Raw genomic sequence first — 21,829 nt, forward strand, 5'->3', positions numbered from 1 at the left:
TAGAAGCTGAACACATGAAAACAGAAACTTAACAGAAAACTCAAGAAAGGCTGAAAGCTAAGAACTTGAGGAAATCTCCCCAAAGTAGAGCAAAAAGACAGAGATGGGAAACTGAGAGTAAAGATAAGAAAATTAGATCTGTTTGGCAAGTACAATACCCAAAGAACAGGAGAAAACAGAGGACCAAGCTATCGAGGAAATAATTCAAGAATATTTCCTAGCACTGAATGTAACTTGGTACAGCCACTATGGACTATGGAGATTCCTCAAAAGACTAAAAACAGAGTTGCCATATGATCCAGCAATCCCATCCCTGAGCATATATGCAGAAAACTGTAATTTAAAAAGATACATGCACCCCTATGTTCATAAACAGCACTGTTCACAATAACCACGACAAGGCAACAACCCAAATGTCCATCATCAGATGAAAAAAGAAGATATGGTTCATATATACAATGCAATATTACATGGCAATAAAAAAAGAACAAAATAATGCTATTTGCAGTAACATGCATAAACCATAACTGAAAAAAATGTAAAAAAAGAATGCACACGTGTATATCTGAATCACTTTGCTGTACAGCAGAAACTTATACAACATTGTAAATCAACTATACGTTAATGTAAAAAAATATTTCCCAGTACTGAAGGATGTCTCCATCACAAAAGACACATCACCACACAAAGGCATACCATGGTGAAATTCCAAAACACTAGGAAAACAAAGAAAATTTTACAATTTGAAAGAAGGGGGACTTCCCTTGCCATCCAGTGGTTGAGACTTCATGCTTTCACTGCAGAGTAGTGTAAGTTTGATCCCTGGTTGGGGAACTAAGATTCCAAATGCCACACAGTGGAGGGCAGGGGGAGATGTGAGACAAAAAGAAGGGAGGAAAACTGGTCAAAAGCATCAGAGAAGCTTTGAATTTCTTAAACTACTAATATATACAAAAAGCTAAACAACAAAAAAGGCAGTTTATAAAAAAATTTTTCTAACTTAGAATTCTATACCCAAAATATTAATCAAATGTGAGTTCAGAATAGACATTTTTCAGACATTAAAGTCTTCAGCAAATGTATCCAAGTGCACCTTAGGAAGCAACTGTAGGATACACTCCACCAAAATATGGCAGCAAACCAAGAAAGTGACAGACCTGAAATACAGGAAACAGGAGGTCTAACATCTGAACTCTATGCCCTTTTTCTGTCTGGAGGGAAAAGTTAAAGATTCAGGGAATTGGGTAGAAGTGAATCGGTGCAAAGATTTCAGGATCTTTATGGTGACCCCCTACATTCCCCATGGCTTGACCCACTGACACCCTCAGAAAGAGCCCTTGTAAACACTCGGAGAATCTAAGGTCAGATTGTGCCTCCAAGATGGTCTTGTTTATTTTCTCTTGGGAGCCTCGATCTCACAGTGGCAATACTGTCATTTAAACATAGTCTAGATTTCTGCTGGTAACTCAATTTCTATAATAATATTTCATTTATATGCAAACAATTATTGATAGAAGCACAAAATATTTTTAAAGGGGCAGAAAAACAATTTATTCAATAGGAATTTTTTGTTCAATAGAATTAAATGAGCAAATAAATTTCTGAAGGTCATTAGTTGGTACAGGAAAAGACCTTAAACTGCATTTAATAAAAATTCAATTTCTCTAAAAGAGTCTCAGTATTATCAAATCTTACTTAAATTAACACAAATTGCTCAAAGGTGCACTGCATTTGTAATAGCATCAAAATAAATATATTTGGCTGGGTACTGCTCTGCATTAAGACCATCAATCAAAATAAAAATGAAAAGCTGTCCCCTCACTTTCCTTCCAGAGTGTAATTCAAAGCTCTGATTCAGTCACCACATCCTAATGTAATAAGTGGTAAGATAAATCTTTTGGTTACCATCTACAGGAAGCAAGAAACTTCCTAGACACTTTACAGTTTGGTTTCTCAAAGAAACCAAAAATTAAAGTCAAGATCCCAAAGTATGCCCCTTGAGGCCAAACTAATTTATGACCGAATGAATTTGAAACATACCCTGATCAATTAGTATCATAATAAATGCAAATGAAATCTAAAACTCCTTTTCTATAACTGGATTTGTTGTGGTGGTGGTGGTAGCTGAATCTATTAATACTTCAGCTTTTTAAGAGTTGGTCAATTGGACTAAATTTGCCAGTCTTTTGGACAGAGGTTCCCTCTGTTTGCCTAGTAACAGAATTGGACTTATTATAAATTAAAGGATATAAGAAAATTCATCCAAGGCACTGATTCACTTCTACCCAAGTCCCTGAATCTTTAACTTTTCCCTCCAGTCAGAAAAAGGGCATAGAATTCTCAATTAAGGATAGTCTCTCACATAGCCAAACAAAAGGTAATCACGTAGTGTCCATAGAAGAAGAGAAGTTAGCAGAGATCTATTAAGAGAATATGATTAAGCATTATTCTGATCACAGAGTACATTACACAGCAAAGAGTGTTTCTAATTTCTACCAATGTGCTTCACAAGGACAGTCAATCATGGACAATTACCTCATGAACCATGTGGCTAGCACAGGAGTAATATAAGCCTACAAGAGCAAGTCCATATTTTAGTACTTTCTAAAGATTTTGTTCAGGCTACCTTATCGGGAACAACTATATCTGAGCTCTTGGCTAAGGGAAAACACCACAGCTGAATGCCCCTTGGCCCCTACTCTGTGATGATTCTTTGGAGGTCCAGGATTCCTAGGAACTACAGGTTTTTCTCATAAAACCCACAATCACAATGCAGTTCACTGCCTCAATATACTTAATTCCCAGCTCTCCCTCTTCTGACATCCACACCTGCTCATGGGCTAATTCAGAGTGAGGGAAATGTTTAGTGTGGAAGAATTCTAGGACTTCCCTCAAGATTTCTAGCCTGAGGTACATAATCTGTATAATCATCAGAACTGTAAATATGATAGGCTATCACTCTTGTGATTAGGTTATATTTGCCAAACCGACTTTTAAGAGGGCTTCCCTTGTGGGTCAGTCGGTAAAGAATCCGCCTGCAATGTGGGACACCTGGGTTCCATCCCTGGGTTGGGAAGATCCCCTGGAGGAGCGCATGGCAACCCACTCCAGTAGTCTTGCCAGGAGAATCCCCAAGGACAGACTTTTAAGAAGGAGAAATTATCTGTGTGGGTCTGACCCAATTATACAAGTCCTTTAAATCTAGAGTGAAGAGTGAGAAACACAAGGTTCAACACGCCATTTCTGGTCTGAGCCTAAGAGGCCAAACGGCAGGGATTACAGACAGCCTCTAGAACTAAGAGACAGCGAAGAAACAGGGAAGTCAGGCCTACCACTGCAAGAGACTGAATTCTTCCAACCTGAATGCACTTGGAAGGTTTTCCTCCAGCAACTACAGATGAGGAATGGCCCGGCTGACACCTTAATTTCAGCCTTGTGACACTGAGAACACAGCCACACGATCCATGCTGGACTTCTGACCAACGGAACTGTGAGCTAACAAGTGGGTTTTATTTTAAGCTATTGAGTTTGTCATATTAAAGCAGGCAACCAATACGTTAAGCAAACTGACAAAATTTATCTAGAACTTTAGCTAAAGGAAAAAGATCATGAGTCCTAATTTTTACTTCTGGCATCCTAAATCACTGCAAGTATGATTCTGAGTGAATCACATTAATTCCTCATGCTTCAGTTCCCCTATTTATTAAAAACAAAACAAAACCAGACACACTTCTAGGAACCATTCAGTTCAGTTCAGTCGCTCAGTCGTGTCCGACTCTTCACGACCCCATGGACTGCAGCACGCCAGGCCTCCTTAGGAACCATTAAGGTCATAAAATGTACTAGTGAGAACATTCTATAAAAATAATCGTGCTGCTATTACTACAGAAAAACTTCTAGAAAAATATACACGTGAAGACTGTACCAGTTGACACAGCACTCCTACAAATATCAAAAGGAAATCGTTATTCCTCATCTATAAATAGTACACTTAGCCATAGTCAGTCATACCACAAAAAGATCTAAAGGACTCAGTCAAGCCAGGCTCTAAATACTTTTGTATCAGGTCCTTCTTCAGACCATTTATTGTAGCTGTTTTTGTGGACCGAACTGTAAGTTGCTTGGAGGCAGAAATCCATGTTTGGTTCATTTGACATGTCTCAGTTCAGTTCAGTTGCTCAGTCATGTCCGACTCTTTGCGACCCCACGAACTGCAGCACGCCAGGCCTCCCTGTCCATCACCAACTCCTGGAGTTTACTCAAACTCATGTCCATTGAGTTGGTGATGCCATCCAACTATTTCATCCTCTGTCATCCCCTTCTCCTCCCACCTTCAATCTTTCCCAGCATCAGGGTCTTTTCAAATGAGTCAGTTCTTTGCATCAGGTGGCCAAATTATTGGAGTTTCAGCTTCAACATCTGTCCTTCCAATGAATATTCAGGACTGATTTCCTTTAGGATGGACTGGTTGGATCTCCTTGCAGTCCAAGGGACTCTCTAGAGTCTTCTCCAATACCACAGTTCAAAAGCATCAATTCTTCAGTGCTCAGCTTTCTTTATAGTCCAACTTTCACATCCATACATGACTACTGGAAAAACCATAGCCTTGACTAGATGGACTTTTGTTGGCAAAGTAATGTCTCTGCTTTTTAATATGCTGTCTAGGTTGGTCATAACTTTTCTTCCAAGGAGTAAGTGTCTTTTTATTTCATGGCTGCAGTCACCATCTGCAGTGATTCTGGTGACTGCAGATTTTGGTCTGCCACTGTTTCTACTGTTTCTCCATCTATTTGCCATGAAGTGATGGGCCCGGATGCCATGATCTTTGTTTTCTGAATGTTGAGCTTTAAGCCAACTTTTTCACTCTCCTCTTTCACTTTCACCAAGAGGCTCTTTAGTTCTTCTTTACTTTCTGCTATAAGGGTGGTGTCATCTACATATTTGAGGTTATTGATATTTCTCCCAGCAATCTTGATTCCAGCTTGTGTTTCATCCATCCCAGAGTTTCTCATGATGTACTCTGCATATAAGTTAAATAAGCAGGGTGACAATATACAGACTTGACGTACTCCTTTTCCTATTTGGAACCAGTCTGTTGTTCCATGTCCAGTTCTAACTGTTGCTTCCTGACCTGCGTACAGATTTCTCAAGAGGTGGATCAGGTGGTCTGGTATTCCCACCTCTTGAAGAATTTTCCACAGTTTATTGTGATCCACACAGTCAAAGGCTTTGGCATAGTCAATAAAGCAGAAATAGATGTTTTTCTGGAACTCTCTTGCTTTTTCAATGATCCAGCAGATGTTGGCACTTTGGTCTCTGGTTTGCCTGCCTTATCTAAATCCAGCTTGAACATCTGGAAGTTCATGGTTCACATATTGTTGAAGCCTGGGTTGGAGAATTTTGAGCATTACTTTGCTAGCATGTGAGATGAGTGCAACTATGCGATAGTTTGAACATTCTTTGGCATCACTGGCCTTTCTTTGGGATTGGAATGAAAACTGACTTTTTCCAGTCCTGTGGCCACTGCTGAGTTTTCCAAATTTGCTGGCATATTGAGTGCAGCACTTTCACAGCATCATCTTTTAGGATTTGAAATAGCTCAACTGGAATTCCATCACCTCCACTAGCTTTGTTCGTAGTGATGCTTTCTAAGGCCCACTTGACTTCACATTCCAGGATGTCTAGCTCTAGGTGAGTGATCACACCACTGTGATTATCTGGGTCGTGAAGATCTTTTTTGTATGGTTCTTCTGTGTATTCTTGCCATTTGACATGTCTAATACTTTATAAATATTTTAAAAATTATCATCACTCTAGATTTAGGAGTATCATTCTAAGCCCAGTAAATTAATTTATTCATTACTTTATTCAAATGAACAAACAAAGGAAAAGTTTCAAGTCAAGGTTTATGACAGTACCTTATGATTGTTGTAGACAGCTCAGACCAAACTTTTGAGAATAATGTCTTTCCCTATGAATAAGGCCGGGGGACCCTGAGTGGAGAGGAAATAGGAACCCATTCCAGTATTCTTGCTTGGGAAATTCTGTGGACAGAGGAGCCTGGCAGACTACAGTCCAGGGGGTCAAACAGGACGTAGTGACTAAACAACAAAGAAACAAAGACATAGGCTACCTAGGAGTCAAATGGGAAATAAGTCTCACTGTAGCCAACAATAGTTTCCTTCCAAGTCCAAATACATCTACCCAGGAAGTAACAGGTAAGGTATCTGTCACTCAGAATCAAAGCGAACAGAGAGAAAGGTCTGGCTCTGATTCATTTTATCCTAGTACAGGACTGACATTGTTTCTTAGGATAGCAAGGTAATGGATCATAACATAAACTTGAATTCAGTTACCAAAGAATCCTATTCCATCTTTGCCACAAGATTTGCTACGTTTCCACTAAAGGACAGAAAAGGTAATGTAAGCTTTTCTTTTTATCCACCACAATTTCAGTCTTCCTATCTCTAGGACTATGTTGTCTCACAGGGTTTCTGTGGAGAGTAATAAAATAGATGTAAAGCACTTTGTTTTGCAAAGTGCTTGGTAAAAAGTATATAATTTATGATGACGGAACCAATGAAACTCCCTTCAATTCCCACTTCTTATAAAGAAGTCAATTAGAACTAGAGAGAAGGAAATAATGGATACCTTCAAATGTAGGAAACCTTCCTTTCCATTTTCAAATCACAGCCCAAAGACGGCACTGAATGAGTCAATACCTCATCGACCATTTACAGAGAAACAAACTAGATTTTGACATCATTACTTTCTGGTGCCAAAAGACTCAACAGTTGTGTAGAACTGAAGTACCCACTTGGAAAAAGAAAATCAAAGGAAAACGGTATATCTGAGGAAAGGAAGTCTATAAAAGAGAAGCACAAAACGATGAGAAACTGAAAAACATGAACTATAAAGCTAATTTACCTTTATAAAGTTAAATGTGCTTCAGGGAAAGAAAACTGAAGATTATCTAGCAGACCCCAGGAATGAGATGGCACACTCCCATTCTCCGTGATTGCTAAGGAAAACGTGCTGAAGGAGTAAGTAAGCCTCTAGCAGCTCATCCACTTAGTTCCACACTGCCTGGGCAGCCCCACAGCTAAACTCAGTACTGTCAGAATTCATACAAGAGACAACAAAGGAAACACAGTAGAGAAGAGTCCAAGATCTTTTATTCCTAATTAAAAGATTTCTTTCAGTCTACCCCTGCCTTCCAGAATAAGTATGTTTCCTGATACAAACCAGGGAGCCTGGAAAGATTCTAAGCAGTAGCCCATGTGAAGCACAAGTGAGAAATGCCATATAAAAAACATTAGGTACCTATATTCCATTCCTTTTTTCAATAATTTACTTATAAACTGGAAGCAATTTACTTAGAAATTAAAGCAACAAACTCAATTTCCCTCATAACCATCTAAAACTGATGAGAATCTGCTTTCCAAAAAAACCACATTTCCCAACTATAATTAAAATGAGGGGGAAGAAGAGAAGTCACTCAGTCGTGTCCGACTCTTTGCGACCCCATGGACTGTAGCCCACCAGCCTCCTCAATCCATGGGATTTTCCAGGCATGAATACTGGAGTGGGTTGCCATTTCCTTCTCCAGGGGATCTTCCCAACCCAGGGATTGAACCCTGGTCTCCCACATTGTAGGCAGACGCTTTACCATCCAAGCTACCAGGGGGAAAACTATCTTAATATTAGAATCAATCCTCTGATAGATAGGTCCAGTATATTTTAATAGTTCTCGAACTGTCCAACAAGGCAAGTCTCTTGAGGAAAAGGAGAAGGTAACCTTTTGCCTCCAGCTTAGCTCGTCCTGAAGCCTGGGACTGGCAGAGCCTGCATCCTAGATAGCTGATAGCCTCCAGGAAGGACAGTCCACTCAGGTTTCACTATTCCAGCTCAGCAGAACAGGTGGAAACCAGACTGGGAACATTGCATTCTTCCCCGATGTCCATCCAAAACAAACTGCCACCCCCTTGCACTACAAAGAACTCAGGGGTTGCGAAAACAAGCTGCCAACAGAGCAAGTACTCAGGTTCTAAAGTCCTAGTTTACTACTGTTTAGTCGAGGCTATGGTTTTTCAGTGGTCATGTATGGACATGAGAGTTGGACTATAAAGAAAGCTGAGCGGCGAAGAATTGATGCTTTTGAACTGTGGTGTTGGAGAAGACTCTTGAGAGTCCCTTGGGCTGCAAGGAGATCCAACCAGTCCATCCTAAAGGAAATCGGTCCTAAATATTCATTGGAAGGACTCATGCAGAAGCTGAAACTCCGCATAATTTGGCCACCCAATGCGAACAGTTGACTCATTGGAAAAGACTCTGATGCTAGGAAAGATTGAAGGCAGGAGGAGAAGGGGACGACAGAGGATGAAATAGTTGGATGGCATCACCAACTCAATGGACATGAGTTTGGGTAAACTCCAGGAGTTGGTGATGGACAGGTAGGCCTGGCGTGCTGCAGTCCATGGAGTCGCAAAGAGTCAGACATGACTGAGCAACTGAACTGAACTGAGTTTCCTACCATACCAATGTGTCATATGGCGTGGCAGACACGCCCATCTCCCTTGCTGTCAGGAAGGAGGTGCACACAGTCTGTCATCATCTGAAGGTTCTGATAAAACTTCCAAATACATAAATAGAAAGCAATAAATAATGTTAACCTATATTTCCAAAGTTTTGACATATTTCTCAAGATCCAAATACTGATACTTGTTCTTTACTTTCTTATTAGATCTCTTTATTGCCTTAGCTTAGACAAGCTAAGGAAAAAAGGGGGTGTTGTTCATTCATTTGGAAACAGTCAATGACTCAGGAATGCTGTTTTCCAATCTCCGTAGCAACGGTCTTCTCCTCCCATGTTGTGATGTGAGAAGCAGAACATCTACTCTTCCTTCATGGGTGAGCCTGTGAATGACACACCCAAAGGCCTGGTAGACAGGAAGTTCCTGCAGCTGACACTGTTGCTACATACAGGCAATGAGTATGAGGCCACCTTGTTTTAAATGCCACTCTCAAATCCTTCATTTCTAAGTGATGGTTACCCCTCTTTTCCTTTATCCTCACATCATTCCTGCTCAATCCTTCCTGAATGATGTGACGATAGAAGTCATCAGGGCCTACTGATAATAAGCTTAACTAATCCAAAAATTAAACTACTCAAAAAGCCAGACTTGATCTTACGAAACCACAGTAAACATTTACTGGCCTGTTAGAAATCTAGAACTAAGATTTTGAGAAAATTTGGGGAAGGGAGTGGGGAGACAGCATGAGGTGAAATCTCATTACTCCTCTGTAATGAGAAATATTGGTATAATCAAGAGTTAAAACAAGAACTTTCTAATACTTTCAGCACCTGTACTTGTGTGGAACTATGTTCTAACACAAACACATTACAGAATTTCATGCCAAAGTACTCAGGCTCTAAAGAGACTTCCATGCATTAATATCATGTACTTTTCTCTTTGGATCTAATTATTAAAAAATAAGTATGATTTCTGGAAAACAAGAGAGGGGATTGTTTTACTTCATTTTTATACACATCTATACTGTCTTAGAAAATTATAATAATGAAAATCACTTTTATAATGAAAATACATTTCCAAGGAATTTCCTGGCAGTCCAGTGGTTAGGACTCTGCTTTCACTGCTGGGTGAACAGGTTTGATTCCTGGTTGGGGCAATTAAGATCCCACAAGCTGTGTGGTGTGGTTAGGAAAAACAAATTTCCACTTCAAACAAAAGTAGCAATTTTCAAAGATGAGAAAGCTGAAAAATATTTATGACATTGTTTTACAAGAAGAAAACATGTAGAAACTGGAACTGCAATATTGTAAAAAATATCTGTGCATAAAAATAATGACTAAAATGTTCAAATACTAAGTGAAATAAAAATTTAAAAATTGAGGGTTCTTAGACTTTGCTATTTTGAAAATGTATGTAAAAGTCATTTCAAAAGAAAAGTATAAAAAATCATAGCACAGCCTTTAAAGGCAAAGCAGAGCAACATCATCCAATTTTCATATTTAAAATGCCCACGAGCATTTACTCTTTTCCAGTAGTACTTTGCTTAAGGATACAATCTGGCAGGGCACAGTTAATAAACTTTAGTTACAAAATGCAATATGAGAAAGAATAATGAACAGTTAGTGGAGTCTAAAAGCGAACTCACCTAATTACATGACCTTGGGCAACTTAATACCTCTAGGCCTCAGTGGCCTTCTCATGTTAAGATGAGGAGGCTAGGTCAGATCACGTTTAGGGTCTCTTCAGGAACCCTTAAAAGCAGTGCTTAGTTACCCCTGCTCTTTTGAGGGCAGCCCGATGTCTGCTGCTTGCTGAATAGGACATATCCTACAGTGGCTTCTCACTGCTTCTTCTTGTGGTTTCAATCACAGGAAACAGACGTCACCCATGGGCCTAGAAGTAAGTAACGAACAAACCCTGGCGGATGCAAAGAGCTGCCAACTAAAGCCAACTCCCATCTTTTTAAAATACCAGAATCAAGAAATCACTAGAAGCCTCTATGCCTGGGGAGCCTGACACACATCTTTCACAAAAACTAACAAAACTAAAAATATCTCTTTAGGCCCCATAAAAGCAAGATGAAATAATTTTAGAAGAGTCCAAAACAACTTTGCTTCTAAGGCCAAATGAAGGAACTGAAGGAACTCCATTGTTATGGGCAGAAATATGTGACTTTGGAGAAAAAAACAAAGGCAATCTTACTGCTAGCAGCATTTTTTTGTGGAGATCCAGACATATCCTAGGGACTTGAAGTCTCATCTTCATCTTCTTTATTCTATGTAGACCTTTAATATTCTACATAAAGCTATGAAAGACTACTGTACTAACAGATTCAATAATACAGGGACTTAGCAATTGTTCACTTTAACTGTATGTTAAAGACCCTGGGATCGAACCCGGGTCTCCTGCATTGCAGGCAGATTCTTTACCATCTGAGCTACGAGGGAAGCCCCAAATATATGTTATCAATCCCAAGACCATTGGGCCAAATACTGCTCTCATTTATAATGATAAAAGTTGAAGTCCTGTTCTGTGTGAAATAATGCTGAGATTTTTAATCCTATAGACATGTCCCTTCATTAAACACAAGACAAAACCTAAGATACTATCTCTAGAGAAAAATTAAAATCTTTTCTCAACAGAGTTCTTCTGGTCTGGTATAGTCATATCAGTGATTCTCTTTGCCTTACCATTACCTTGGTGAGAGGACTAATGTTTTCAAAATTGTCATTAGATCACAGAAATGGAGAACCTTAAAAGTAATCCCAAGATTCAGAAGACTAACAGTAAAACTAAAATACATAACAGGATATTGTTAACATGAACTAAACACCATCACTGCTCTTAGGTACCTTACAAGCTAGATGGGAGGTATGATCCACCCTCCCCAAAAGAGATCTCGATATCATATTCTCTCTCTCTCCATATATAGTGCCTTCACAAAAGACTAAAGAACATTTCAAATTAGCATGCGATAAAAACCTACACTGCACTGTGCTGGAGTATGTTTAGAAGAAAATGAAAGGACCCAAAGATAGGCTCAGATTGTTCCCTCAATGACAGTTCCCACCTGAGCCTACAATTTGACTCCAGATGAAGACAGTTTTGTCTTTAAAAATCTAGAATGATCACTGAAAGTCTGAGAAGCTGGATTATTATAATGGAAAAGGAATGGAAATCAAACAAACAACTATCTAAACTCCATCTAGGCAGCAGAAGAGATTTGCTGGAACCTTAAGACTAATGTATTCAAGTTCTTCACCATCACATATTCACAAGGCCAAAAACTGCATCAACATGCATCATGACATGTTACCAAATGCAAATTTTCAGTCCTGCTTTCTATAGGTTTCTACAGAAAGAGAACCTAAAAGCTCCTCCCAGGGATAAAATAATCTCTACGAAGTGGCTTTCTTTAAACGATTCATCTCCCACCCATCCTCTTGGTGGCTATAACCAGGCCATTTCTTTTTACTACAGCCACACACTCAAACCTGAGCCTGTGTTCACACCACTCCCCACCCCATGAAACCCCTTCCCCCTCTCCTCTACCAATCCTTGATTTCCAGGGCTGACCATGTTCCCCGTCTTCTATGACACTAACTAGCATTGCCCGCAACTATATTCTAAATTATTCATGCAGAGTTTGGGATATTAGCATAGATCTTTGAAATCATTCATGCTATTAATAATTCTCTCATTTTACAAGAAAAGCCCAAGAAAAGAGGAGTCACTTGCCCAGAGTTCACATGGTTAATTAGTAGCAGTCAGACTAAGTAGAAATATATGGAAAGAATATGTCACTGGGAATGAGAGATGGGGGTTCTAGTCCTAGCTGTGAATTTGGACAGATCACTTCTCTAGGCCCACATTTCTTCATCTATAAGAGATATGAATTAAATAACTTTTAACCATCCTTTTCACCTCCAGCATTCTAAGATTCTGAAACCTAGGTCTTCTGACTCTCAGTTCAGTAATCTTTCCACTTAATTCCTTAATTTCTCTGAATTTCTACAACTTTTGAACAGCTACAGACTATAGCACACTGAGCACAGGAAAACAAAAGGTTTATAACACCACATATGCAGTGAAAATGCTTTCAGGATTAACAGAATCTCAAAGGCCCCCACTCCTATGCTCATGGCCTTTGAGCTTTTCCTGTCCATTCTTCTACAGCCATGGATGAGATTACAACCTCTTAAAACGCATGGACTGAACCTGTTAGGTCAACCACATGACTTCTTGATCTTCCGACTTTTGGATCTAGGGTAGATTCACACAAACAAGGAAACTGTATTCTCTACTCTTTGCCACAAATCATACAGAAAATCCTAGTTTCCAGGTACCTGGACCTCTGTGGCAATGTCTTAATTATTAACCAATTGCTAGGTCTAGAGAATAAACTTCAGCAGTTCCCAGACTCAGGAGAGACCCTGGAGTTGGTAACCATTTGCAATCCTTATGGTCAAGTTTCAGGGCCAGTTCTAAAATATAGAAAAGACAACTAGAGAGCTGGTCTAGCAGCAGCTTCCTCCTCCCTGTACGTCACCACTACTTGTTGCTCTTGACAGTAATTCCTGACAAGTGATGCTGCTAGAGCTGTTCTATTTACAAAAGAAACAAGGTTACATTTTAAAAATAATAATTTAGACAACTTTTTAATAACCTGGAGAAAGATAGGTTTTGCATGCACTATAACAGCTACTTATACATGCTTAAGAAAAGAAAGATTTAATTAAGATTCCTGACATGGTTTAAAGTCTAAATTATTAAATGCAAAAAGCAGTTAGGTATTTAGCCACAGCACTTTGTTAACCTAGACCCAATACTTCTTTCCCACTAACTGAACTGAAGCAAAGTCTAGTTTTAATAAACCACAGTAGTCAAAGGGCTCAAAAGATATACCATCAAAATTTTCTATGAAATTCCTAACAGTGAATTCCTTTGACACTACACAGTGAAAAAACTGGACACTTATAAGCTGTCAACACAAAGCAGTAAATAAAAACATGGTTTTGTGTGTGTGTTTTATTTTTTAATCGGCTAGACCTAGCTTTGAATTCCAGTTCTATGACCTAAAGCAAGTTGCTTGATCACATTGAGTTTCAGTTTAATTACCTATAAAGTGGGAATAACAACAGTACCTACTTTATGAGGTTGATGTAGATCAATGAGATAATGAGTCTAGAGCTCTTCAGGGCAGCACTAGGGCCAAGTAAGTATAACAGACAAGTGCTATTATTATTGTTACTCTTACTGTTATTATTACTCCCTCTCCTTCCGGTCTGCAGTGAAGTAATCTTCCTATCTATAAAGATGCTGAACAATCATTAATATTTATAGATAGGAAGATTGGCATTATACAACCTGTAACACACTGAGTACAGGAAAACAAAAGGTTTCTAATACCACATAAGAAATGCAAATGCTTTCAGGATAAATAGAATCTCAAAGGTCCGCAATCCTAAAAGAATTGGAAATGGTCTGTCTTGTCTACAGGTGAAAATTTACACCCCAAAGAAAACATGTGGAATATAACTCATATTTCCACAGTGATAAGAGGAGAATTTGAGTTAAATCTTTAAAACTTTTAGGAAAAATACCTTAGTGACTGTGATTTTAGCAAAGATTTTTGAAATATGATACAAAAAGCAAAAATAATTAATTGGACTTCAGTCCAAAAAGGAGGGGATGCATTATATGTATGGCTGATTCATTTTGCTGTACAGCAGAAACTAAACAACACTGTAAAGCAACTGTACTCCAATAAAAAGTAATTTAAAAAGAAAAAATTAATTGGTCTTCATCAAAACTAAACATTTTTGTTTTTCAAAATATACTGTTAAGAAAGTGAAAAGGCAAGTAACAGGAGGAATATATCCAACAAAGGACTTGTATTTAGACTGTAATAAAAAGTTTTAAGTGGGCAAAATTTTTGAACAGATACTTCAAGGAAGATATACAGAGAGCAAGGAAACACATGAAAAGATGCTGCTGCTACTGCTGCTGCTGCGAAGTCGCTTCAGTCGTGTCCGACTCTGTGCGACCCCATAGACAGCAGCCCACCAGGCTCCCCCGTCCCTGGGATTCTCCAGGCAAGAACACTGGAGTGGGTTGCCATTTCCTTCTCCAATGCATGAAAGTGTAAAGTGAAAGTGAAGTTCCTCAGTCGTGTCCTACTCTTAGCGACCCCATGGACTGTAGCCCAATAGGCTCCTCCATCCATGGGATTTTCCAGGCAAGAGTACTGGAGTGGGGTGCCATCGCCTTCTCCAAGTCATTCCACTCCTAGGTATTTACAAAGAAAAATAAAGGCGTATGCCCAGACAAAAACTTGTACATGAATGTTCCCAGCAAAACAATACAGAACCAAAACAGGAAACAATCCAAACAACAAAGCTCCAAAACTGGAAACAATTCAAATGTCTATACAGTAAATAAATAAATTATAGTAGGGGCTTCCCTGGTAGCTCAGTGGTAGAGAAGCTGCCTGCCAATGCAGGAGACACAGGTTCGATCTCTGATACAGGAAGATCCCACATTCGGCGGAGCAACTAAGCCAGTGCACCACAACTACTGAGGTTGTGCTCTGGAGCCTGGCAGCTACAACTATTGAGCCCAGATGCCGCAACTACGGAAGCCCGAGTACCCTGGATCCCATGCTGTGCAACAAGAGAAGGCACCACAATGAGAAACCTGTGCACCACAACTAAAGAGAAGCCTGGGCAGCAACGAAGACCCAGCACAGCCAAAATAAATAAATAAAATTATAAAAAAATAAATTACGGTAAACCCATACAATGTAATACTACTCTGCAATAAAAAAATAAGAATGAGCTATTAATATAGCTAACATAAATACATTATGCTGAAAGAAGCCAAAAGAAAGGGTTCATATTGTGTATAATGCCATTTATATAAGCTCCTAGAAAATACAATCTACAGTTAAAGAAAGCAAATCAGTGGTTAGTTACCTGAGCACTGGGGCACAAGGAGGGGTGAGAAGAAGAAATTACAATGAGGCAGAAGGAACTGTTGAGGGTGTAGAATATATTCGTCATCTTGACTATGGTAATAGCTTCACAAATTGTGCACTAAATATATGTAGTTTATTATATGTTAATTATACACCAATAAAAAAAGATGGTTAGGGTTAACAGCCAGAAAGGTGAAGACCCCGAATAAAGTATGAGCTACTCTAGGGAGAGGGAAAAAAAAATGAGGGCTATCTTTTTACTTGAACCTTGAGTTCTAACATATTTTTAAAAAGGCAGCTATATCTGAGATATAAGCCTACTACCTTGGTTTTCTGTAACCTTTAGGATCAAAGACAGTTTATACATCAATCTCTGCTGGATCCTTAAAGTATGCTAAGTCTTAAAAGAAAATGAAAATCCTGTTGCTTTCAAACAGTATTACTCCTAAAACAGGGAATAAGTCACAATCAGAAACCTAGAAAAATCACCTAGGACACCATAAACTCTACCTGTATCTGCTACCCTGACAAAATGCCAAAGCAGCTACTGCCTAAAGACTACTTATAATCACAACCAAGGATAAAATTTCCCATCTTCCATATAACATTGCTTCCACACACGAATGCAACGTGTTTCTCTTAGTTCAGTTCATTATGACAATTCTTTCTTGTGTCCCCTTATCCATCTCATCCCCCTTCTTGGAGGGAAGAAATTTAAGCAACTATTTAAAGGACAAATTGATACTCCCTAATTGTCACAGAACTATGCAACAGAGTCACTTTCTTCAATCTTTTCTCTCTCAGTCTCAGAGTTTCTAGCATATCTCTTCCTTTTACATGATCACTTTTCTTCCAAGATCCTGAAATTTACTAAAGGAAATGTAGAATCCAAAAATCTATGCTTTTTTCCTCCTCCAGTTATTTATTCAATTTTCAACCTACAACTGTAAGAAGGGATTGCTGCTGCACTGAGTGGGTGTTTGGGCTTGATGACATTTAAAGTCCCTTCCAACTCTAAAATTTTAAGACTACCATTCATAGCAAGCTTTAATAATGAATGAAGTAAGAATCTCAAAGTTCAAAGAACAATGATTCACCCAGAGTTATCCTGTAATCAGTGGTAAAATTCCTTAAAATACTGGTCTCAGTTTCCCTTTTCCTTCAGTAACTTTACTCTCTTAAAAGAGTTCTTCGATTAGAAAAATTGTTTGGAAAAAAAGGAAAAATTGTTAAAAAAAAAAAAAAGCAGGTAGATAACAAGATATGTTCATAGTGATTAAAATATTCTTTACTTTTCAATTTTAGCTTTGAAGTTTTAAGAAATTTTAGCATCAACATCTTTTACTACTACTGATTCCCCAAAGGCCTGGCTATCCAAAGGACTAGAATCAGTTCTTATAGCAGCTGGGCAATATTAAAAAACAAAGAGGGAGGGAATGACAGACAGCAGGGCAGGGAGAGAGGGTTGGCATGGTCTCACCTAACCCTAATCAGGGACAACCAATCAATGGTGCTCTGCTGGTTAGCAAGAGGTGATTTTTTTCCCTACTGCTTTCAAATAAAAGTGATAAAGAATAGAAGGTTCAACACAATAAAGAAAAACACAAGGTTTGTTTGAATACTGGGATGTTTTGGGTAGTCATGAATGATTTCAACTGAGACACAAAATGAGAGAAAACACCACCTGCATGTACAAACTTTGTTTCTCTACAATACCGAATATTTCTTGTTAATAAACATGCTTTTAACCTGTTCTTCTAATTCGCACCTTATCTTTTAAGCCTCTATTACATTTCACTGAAAATATAATACTCTCCAAGAATAACCTGGCAATCCATTTACAAAATACACTGAGCACCCCAGGGGTAACAAAAGGTGATTTTACCATGCAAGGAATACGATTAGTCTATTCTGACCTGTATGCCCATCAACAAAGTTAAATCATTCTTCACTTGTTACTATTTTCTTAGCTTTTAAAAATAAATTTACAACAATTTAAAACAATTTACAGGTCATAAAAGTTTCAACTCTTTTTATAAAAATATCCCAACATTTAACAACTCTCTCAAGAGATTTAAATGCTGAGGCATTCCCTCAGTTTCACTCCTATGAAGGAGGATTTCCTTAGAGACAAGTGAAAGTAACATTATCCAGTGATCCTTGGGCTGTGTCTTTAAAGACTAGGCAGGCAGAGGGCAAATTTTTAAGGTATCATGCTGTCATCTCAAACTCTCAATAACATTCCTGTAGGTTCCCCTCCCTCTTTTTAAACTAGGTAATCCCTGTGTTTATCAACTTTCAAAAAACACAAGTGACCTGTATAAAGTTTTGAGCAACCTTTTGGATCAAAGTTAGTATCTTTATGAGGAAAGAAGCATGAACAACTCCACTTCTTTTATAATCTTCACCTTTCCTAATATCTGTTTAAAATTCTGCCTAGCATCCTTCATCCTTGCTCTCATTTTGGATGGACAGGGATCTACAACTAAACGAACTTTCACTCTCACTTTGCTTTTGGAAACTGCAACATGGTAAAAATTTAACATAGGTGTGCAACAATAAACAAGATTTAAAAAATTACATACCTTGTACTGTCTCTAATCCCACACTAAGCATGTTTTACAAAGTTAGGCTCCTAGCTGAATCAAGATGCAATAGTCTTTCTTAAAACAGATCAATTCTTGATTGTATGAGAAGACATGCAGTCTACAAAATGCAGAAAAGCTTTGCAGCCTCCTAACATCCTGGTTATACTTACTCTCCTTACACATATTTCAGAAATCAGTCTATCTGACACCCACGCTCATCACTGCTAAAAAGTAAGAAAACACTCTGTTCATTTAGCATTTTTATCTTCCTTTGTCTTAAGGGCTTCCAGAAGGAACTGAAATAATGCTGGACGAGGGATAAGCTCATGGCCCAGAGACAGACTGAAGAACCAAGGAATGGAACACCAGACAGCCTGGCTTCACCACACACGTTTGCATCTCAAACAACCACATGTTTTAAAAAGATGATCCTCACCACTTTTTCAACTTAGGCTCCTTGTGTCCTTTCCACACAAGCTACCTCAGAGAGTAAAGAGCAAACTTTTGGTAAATTGTGAGTTCTGTATTCTCATCAGTTGATCTGCACTTAGAACCCGCATAAGCTTGGAAAGGTATACAGCAGCTAAAGGGATTAGTAACTCTTCAGATGCAAACAAATAATCTTCAGGCACACTCAGTTCAAACGAGTGCAGTGTTATAAAATGTATTCTTAATGGAGTTCCCGAGGACACACACTAGAAAAGGTGGAGTAGGCGAAACCTCTGACTTCACTTTTAGCCTACAGTTCAAGAAAACTAAGCCATGGGTAACAAATGCAAACCAGCAATCTCGCCCACTCTACCACCCCCATATACATACACAGACACAAAGAGAAGTGGATTGCAACGCTCCTCCTAAGCTCTCATTTCCACACAGTTCTTACATAAAAAGCAATGAGAAAGACAGACTATGGTAAAGCCTTGAGGTAAGGTACAGTTGGGAATAAAGGGGTTAAAACAGCACTACTTTCCTGGAAACCTACCAATCCCTCAGCCAGGAATGCAATTCTCACTACCTGTGTGTGTACGTATTTTCTAAAAATTCAGCAGATTAAGAGTTAAGAAAAACACCTCGAAAGAAAAAGAGAACTTGGTTCAGCTCCACCCTCCCTAAAGCAAATACCAACTCTGAGCCAAATCCACTCAGCATACACAAAACTCCATGGACATTCCAAGAAACAGGTGAAAAGAAGTTGAATTTCCTCAGGTATCTCACCTTTCAGCCCCAAATACTTAGCAGAATTCACAAATTAGTGAAACTCTTGTTAGATAAAACAAGCACACATAAAATTCCATTTAGAACTTGAAAAACATTTACAAGTCACAAAGGTCACTATAAATCAGCAAAAATAGCTGGAATTCGGGTGAATAAGGTCAAAAAGTACCCATGGAAACAAAAGCAAAACAAAAGGATACAGAAATAGAAGATACACGGGCCCTAAAGCTTAAGACTTAGCAGGAAAGCTCCCTGCCTAGAGTGTCATGCTTATCCTAAAGAAACCTAGGAGAACGTTGCTTTGATCACCCGTGAGGGAAGGCTGTCACTACTATTAAACCCACATTTCTGGGGGGAAAAAAGACAGTCACCAGATAAAAACAGGCACTGACTTGACAGCCTACAGTCACTGGAAAGGACAGCCCAGAAGCACCTGTCTTGATGGAAATAGGTAGGAAGAGATGAGTCACTATTTTAAATCTGTTCAGTACTCTCTACATCTCAACCCTCTATGTCCCAAAGCAACATTATCTTCCTGTTTTCATCACTTTCTCAGTTTTCTTCCCAAACTTGTGGAGTTGCGTCAGAATGCTAATGGGTGGAGATAAGAGAAAGAGGGAAAGTTAGAAACCATTTGGTTAGTAGAAAGAGACAATGGGGCGGCGGAGTTAATTACGTGGGAGAGAAGACTACAAAAGTAGTTAGAAACGGTTATCCAAGACGCCCTATCTTGGACAGCGCCCCCTATCTTTCCCTGGATAGAGTAAAAACAAAGATTCAGTGTGGGCAAAGATAATAAGATAAGCACGGTGTTACACGAATACCAATATTCTTTCAGATTGGAAGAAACTGGCACCTGAGGAAAGCCTGACTCTTCAACAGATTGGGAAAAAGGTTCTCAGTACCTTTGGGGCACAGGAGGTAGCGGGAGAGCTGAGGAGATTATCATGAAAATGCACAGAAGACAATATAATCAGGTACTCAAAAACTTCTGGACCTTTTTAGTCCAACTTCTTCCCCGTGGGGGAGGGTGATCACCACTCTTAAGTCAAGAAGGGCATACTCTTGAGAGAAGTTCCAATCCCCTGACAAGTGCCCGATTAGCAAGAGGGCAGAGACAGGTTCTCTGGATGGGGAAATACTGGAAAGTCAACTACCGTCATACCCAACGACCTGGAACTGGGCAGGAACCCATTTCTGCAGTCACAAGGACAAACGTCCAAGGGAAGAGGGAAGGTAGGGCCCAAGTCAGGTAACATTCCTGAGGGGAAGGATTATCAGGTGACACCGGGCTGAGGGCCCAGAGAGGGGACTGGGCGGGAGCAAAGTTAGCAGGTGAAAGGGATCAAGCTTGGGGAAGGAAGTGACCTTTGGAGAAGCAAATAAGAAGATACCAAAAAGGGGGGGAAGGGTAATAAGAGAAAATGGACCCAGAAAAGCACTGAGGCTAGAGATAGAGAAGGCGTGTTCGGGTAACGGAGGAAGAAGAAAGGAAGTGGGGCTGAGAGGGAAGAGATAGGGCTGAGACTGTGCAGGGCTACGCGGGGTAAGGGCAGAACATGAGGGCGGGAAGAAGGGGGGTGAAGAAAGCCCCGAGGTTGCCAGGGCAAGAGCCGGGTGGGACTCCGGGGATCCCCGAGGTCCCACAGCGGTCAGAGGTCGGCTTCGGAGCCCAGCATCGAGCAAAACGAGGAAGGGAGGCGCGGGGGCGGCTCCCTAGAAACGGGCGTGCACCCCTAGGGCCAGCTGCGGGGGGTCTCTGGGGTCCTGAGGGCAGTTAAGGGGCCAGCCTGAGGGAACCAGGTGGGAGAGACACTCACAAATTTCTTGGATTTGCCGCCGTCGCCGCCTGCCGAAGGCAGCTCGTCCGGGTTCCGGCCCTTCTTCTTGTCCCGGGTCCCCCGGCCGGGTCCCAGGCCCCCGCCGGGCGGCTCCATGTCCAGGTTTGCGTTGCTAGTGACCCCACGCCCACGCCGCTCCCGCCCGCAGCTCCAAGCCCGCCGCTGCCGCCGCCGCCGCCCAGCAGCTTCTCAGTTCGCCGCCGCGCCCCGCCTCATTAGCATGCCGGGCTGCGCGCGCCTCATGAATATACAACGGCGACGCCTCGCTCCCGCCTGCCTGCCCCACTTCCGCCCGGACCCGCAGCCCCTACCAACGAGGGAAGGGAGAGGGTGGAGGAAAGCCGCGGAAGCGCACTACCTGCCTGGCGGGCCTAACCATTTGGACTCACGTGGGGGGTGGTGAGTGGGCGGTCTCTCTGGGACAGCGCCGCCTGCCGGTTGGAGTGGCGCAGGCCTCCCTGCTCCCACGCAGTGCCCACGTGGCTGTGAAGCCTGGACCCTCTCACACCCCAGAGTGTGATATTATTATGAACCAAAAAAATTGTATGAGAGAGACTTATCCTGGCAGAAAATTTAATGCCAGGCTTTCCAGGATAATAGTTTTTATGTGTTCGATACCCATGGAGCACACGAAAAACTAAAGTGATAGCTACCATTTATGTGCCAAGAACAGAG

The 21,829-nt window shown here is 40.3% G+C and overlaps 1 protein-coding gene across 3 annotated transcripts in view; it reads right to left on the reverse strand.

Annotated features, from left to right (window-relative positions):
• LOC129634048 (protein diaphanous homolog 1-like) overlaps positions 1 to 21,510 on the reverse strand; it is a 61,085-nt gene extending 39,575 nt beyond the window's left edge. Inside the window, exon 1 of one of the 3 annotated variants that reach the window (XM_055556018.1) lies at positions 21,134 to 21,510. In XM_055556018.1, the coding sequence (XP_055411993.1) occupies positions 21,134 to 21,250 (117 nt within the window). In that variant the 5' untranslated portion in view covers positions 21,251 to 21,510. The other 2 variants (XM_055556014.1, XM_055556023.1) reach the window with 2 other exon arrangements.
• Between the last annotated feature and the right edge of the window lie 319 nt (positions 21,511 to 21,829).

The sequence above is a fragment of the Bubalus kerabau genome, chromosome 1 (genome assembly GCF_029407905.1).
Source record: "Bubalus kerabau isolate K-KA32 ecotype Philippines breed swamp buffalo chromosome 1, PCC_UOA_SB_1v2, whole genome shotgun sequence".
NCBI classification, from domain to species: Eukaryota; Metazoa; Chordata; class Mammalia; order Artiodactyla; family Bovidae; genus Bubalus; species Bubalus kerabau.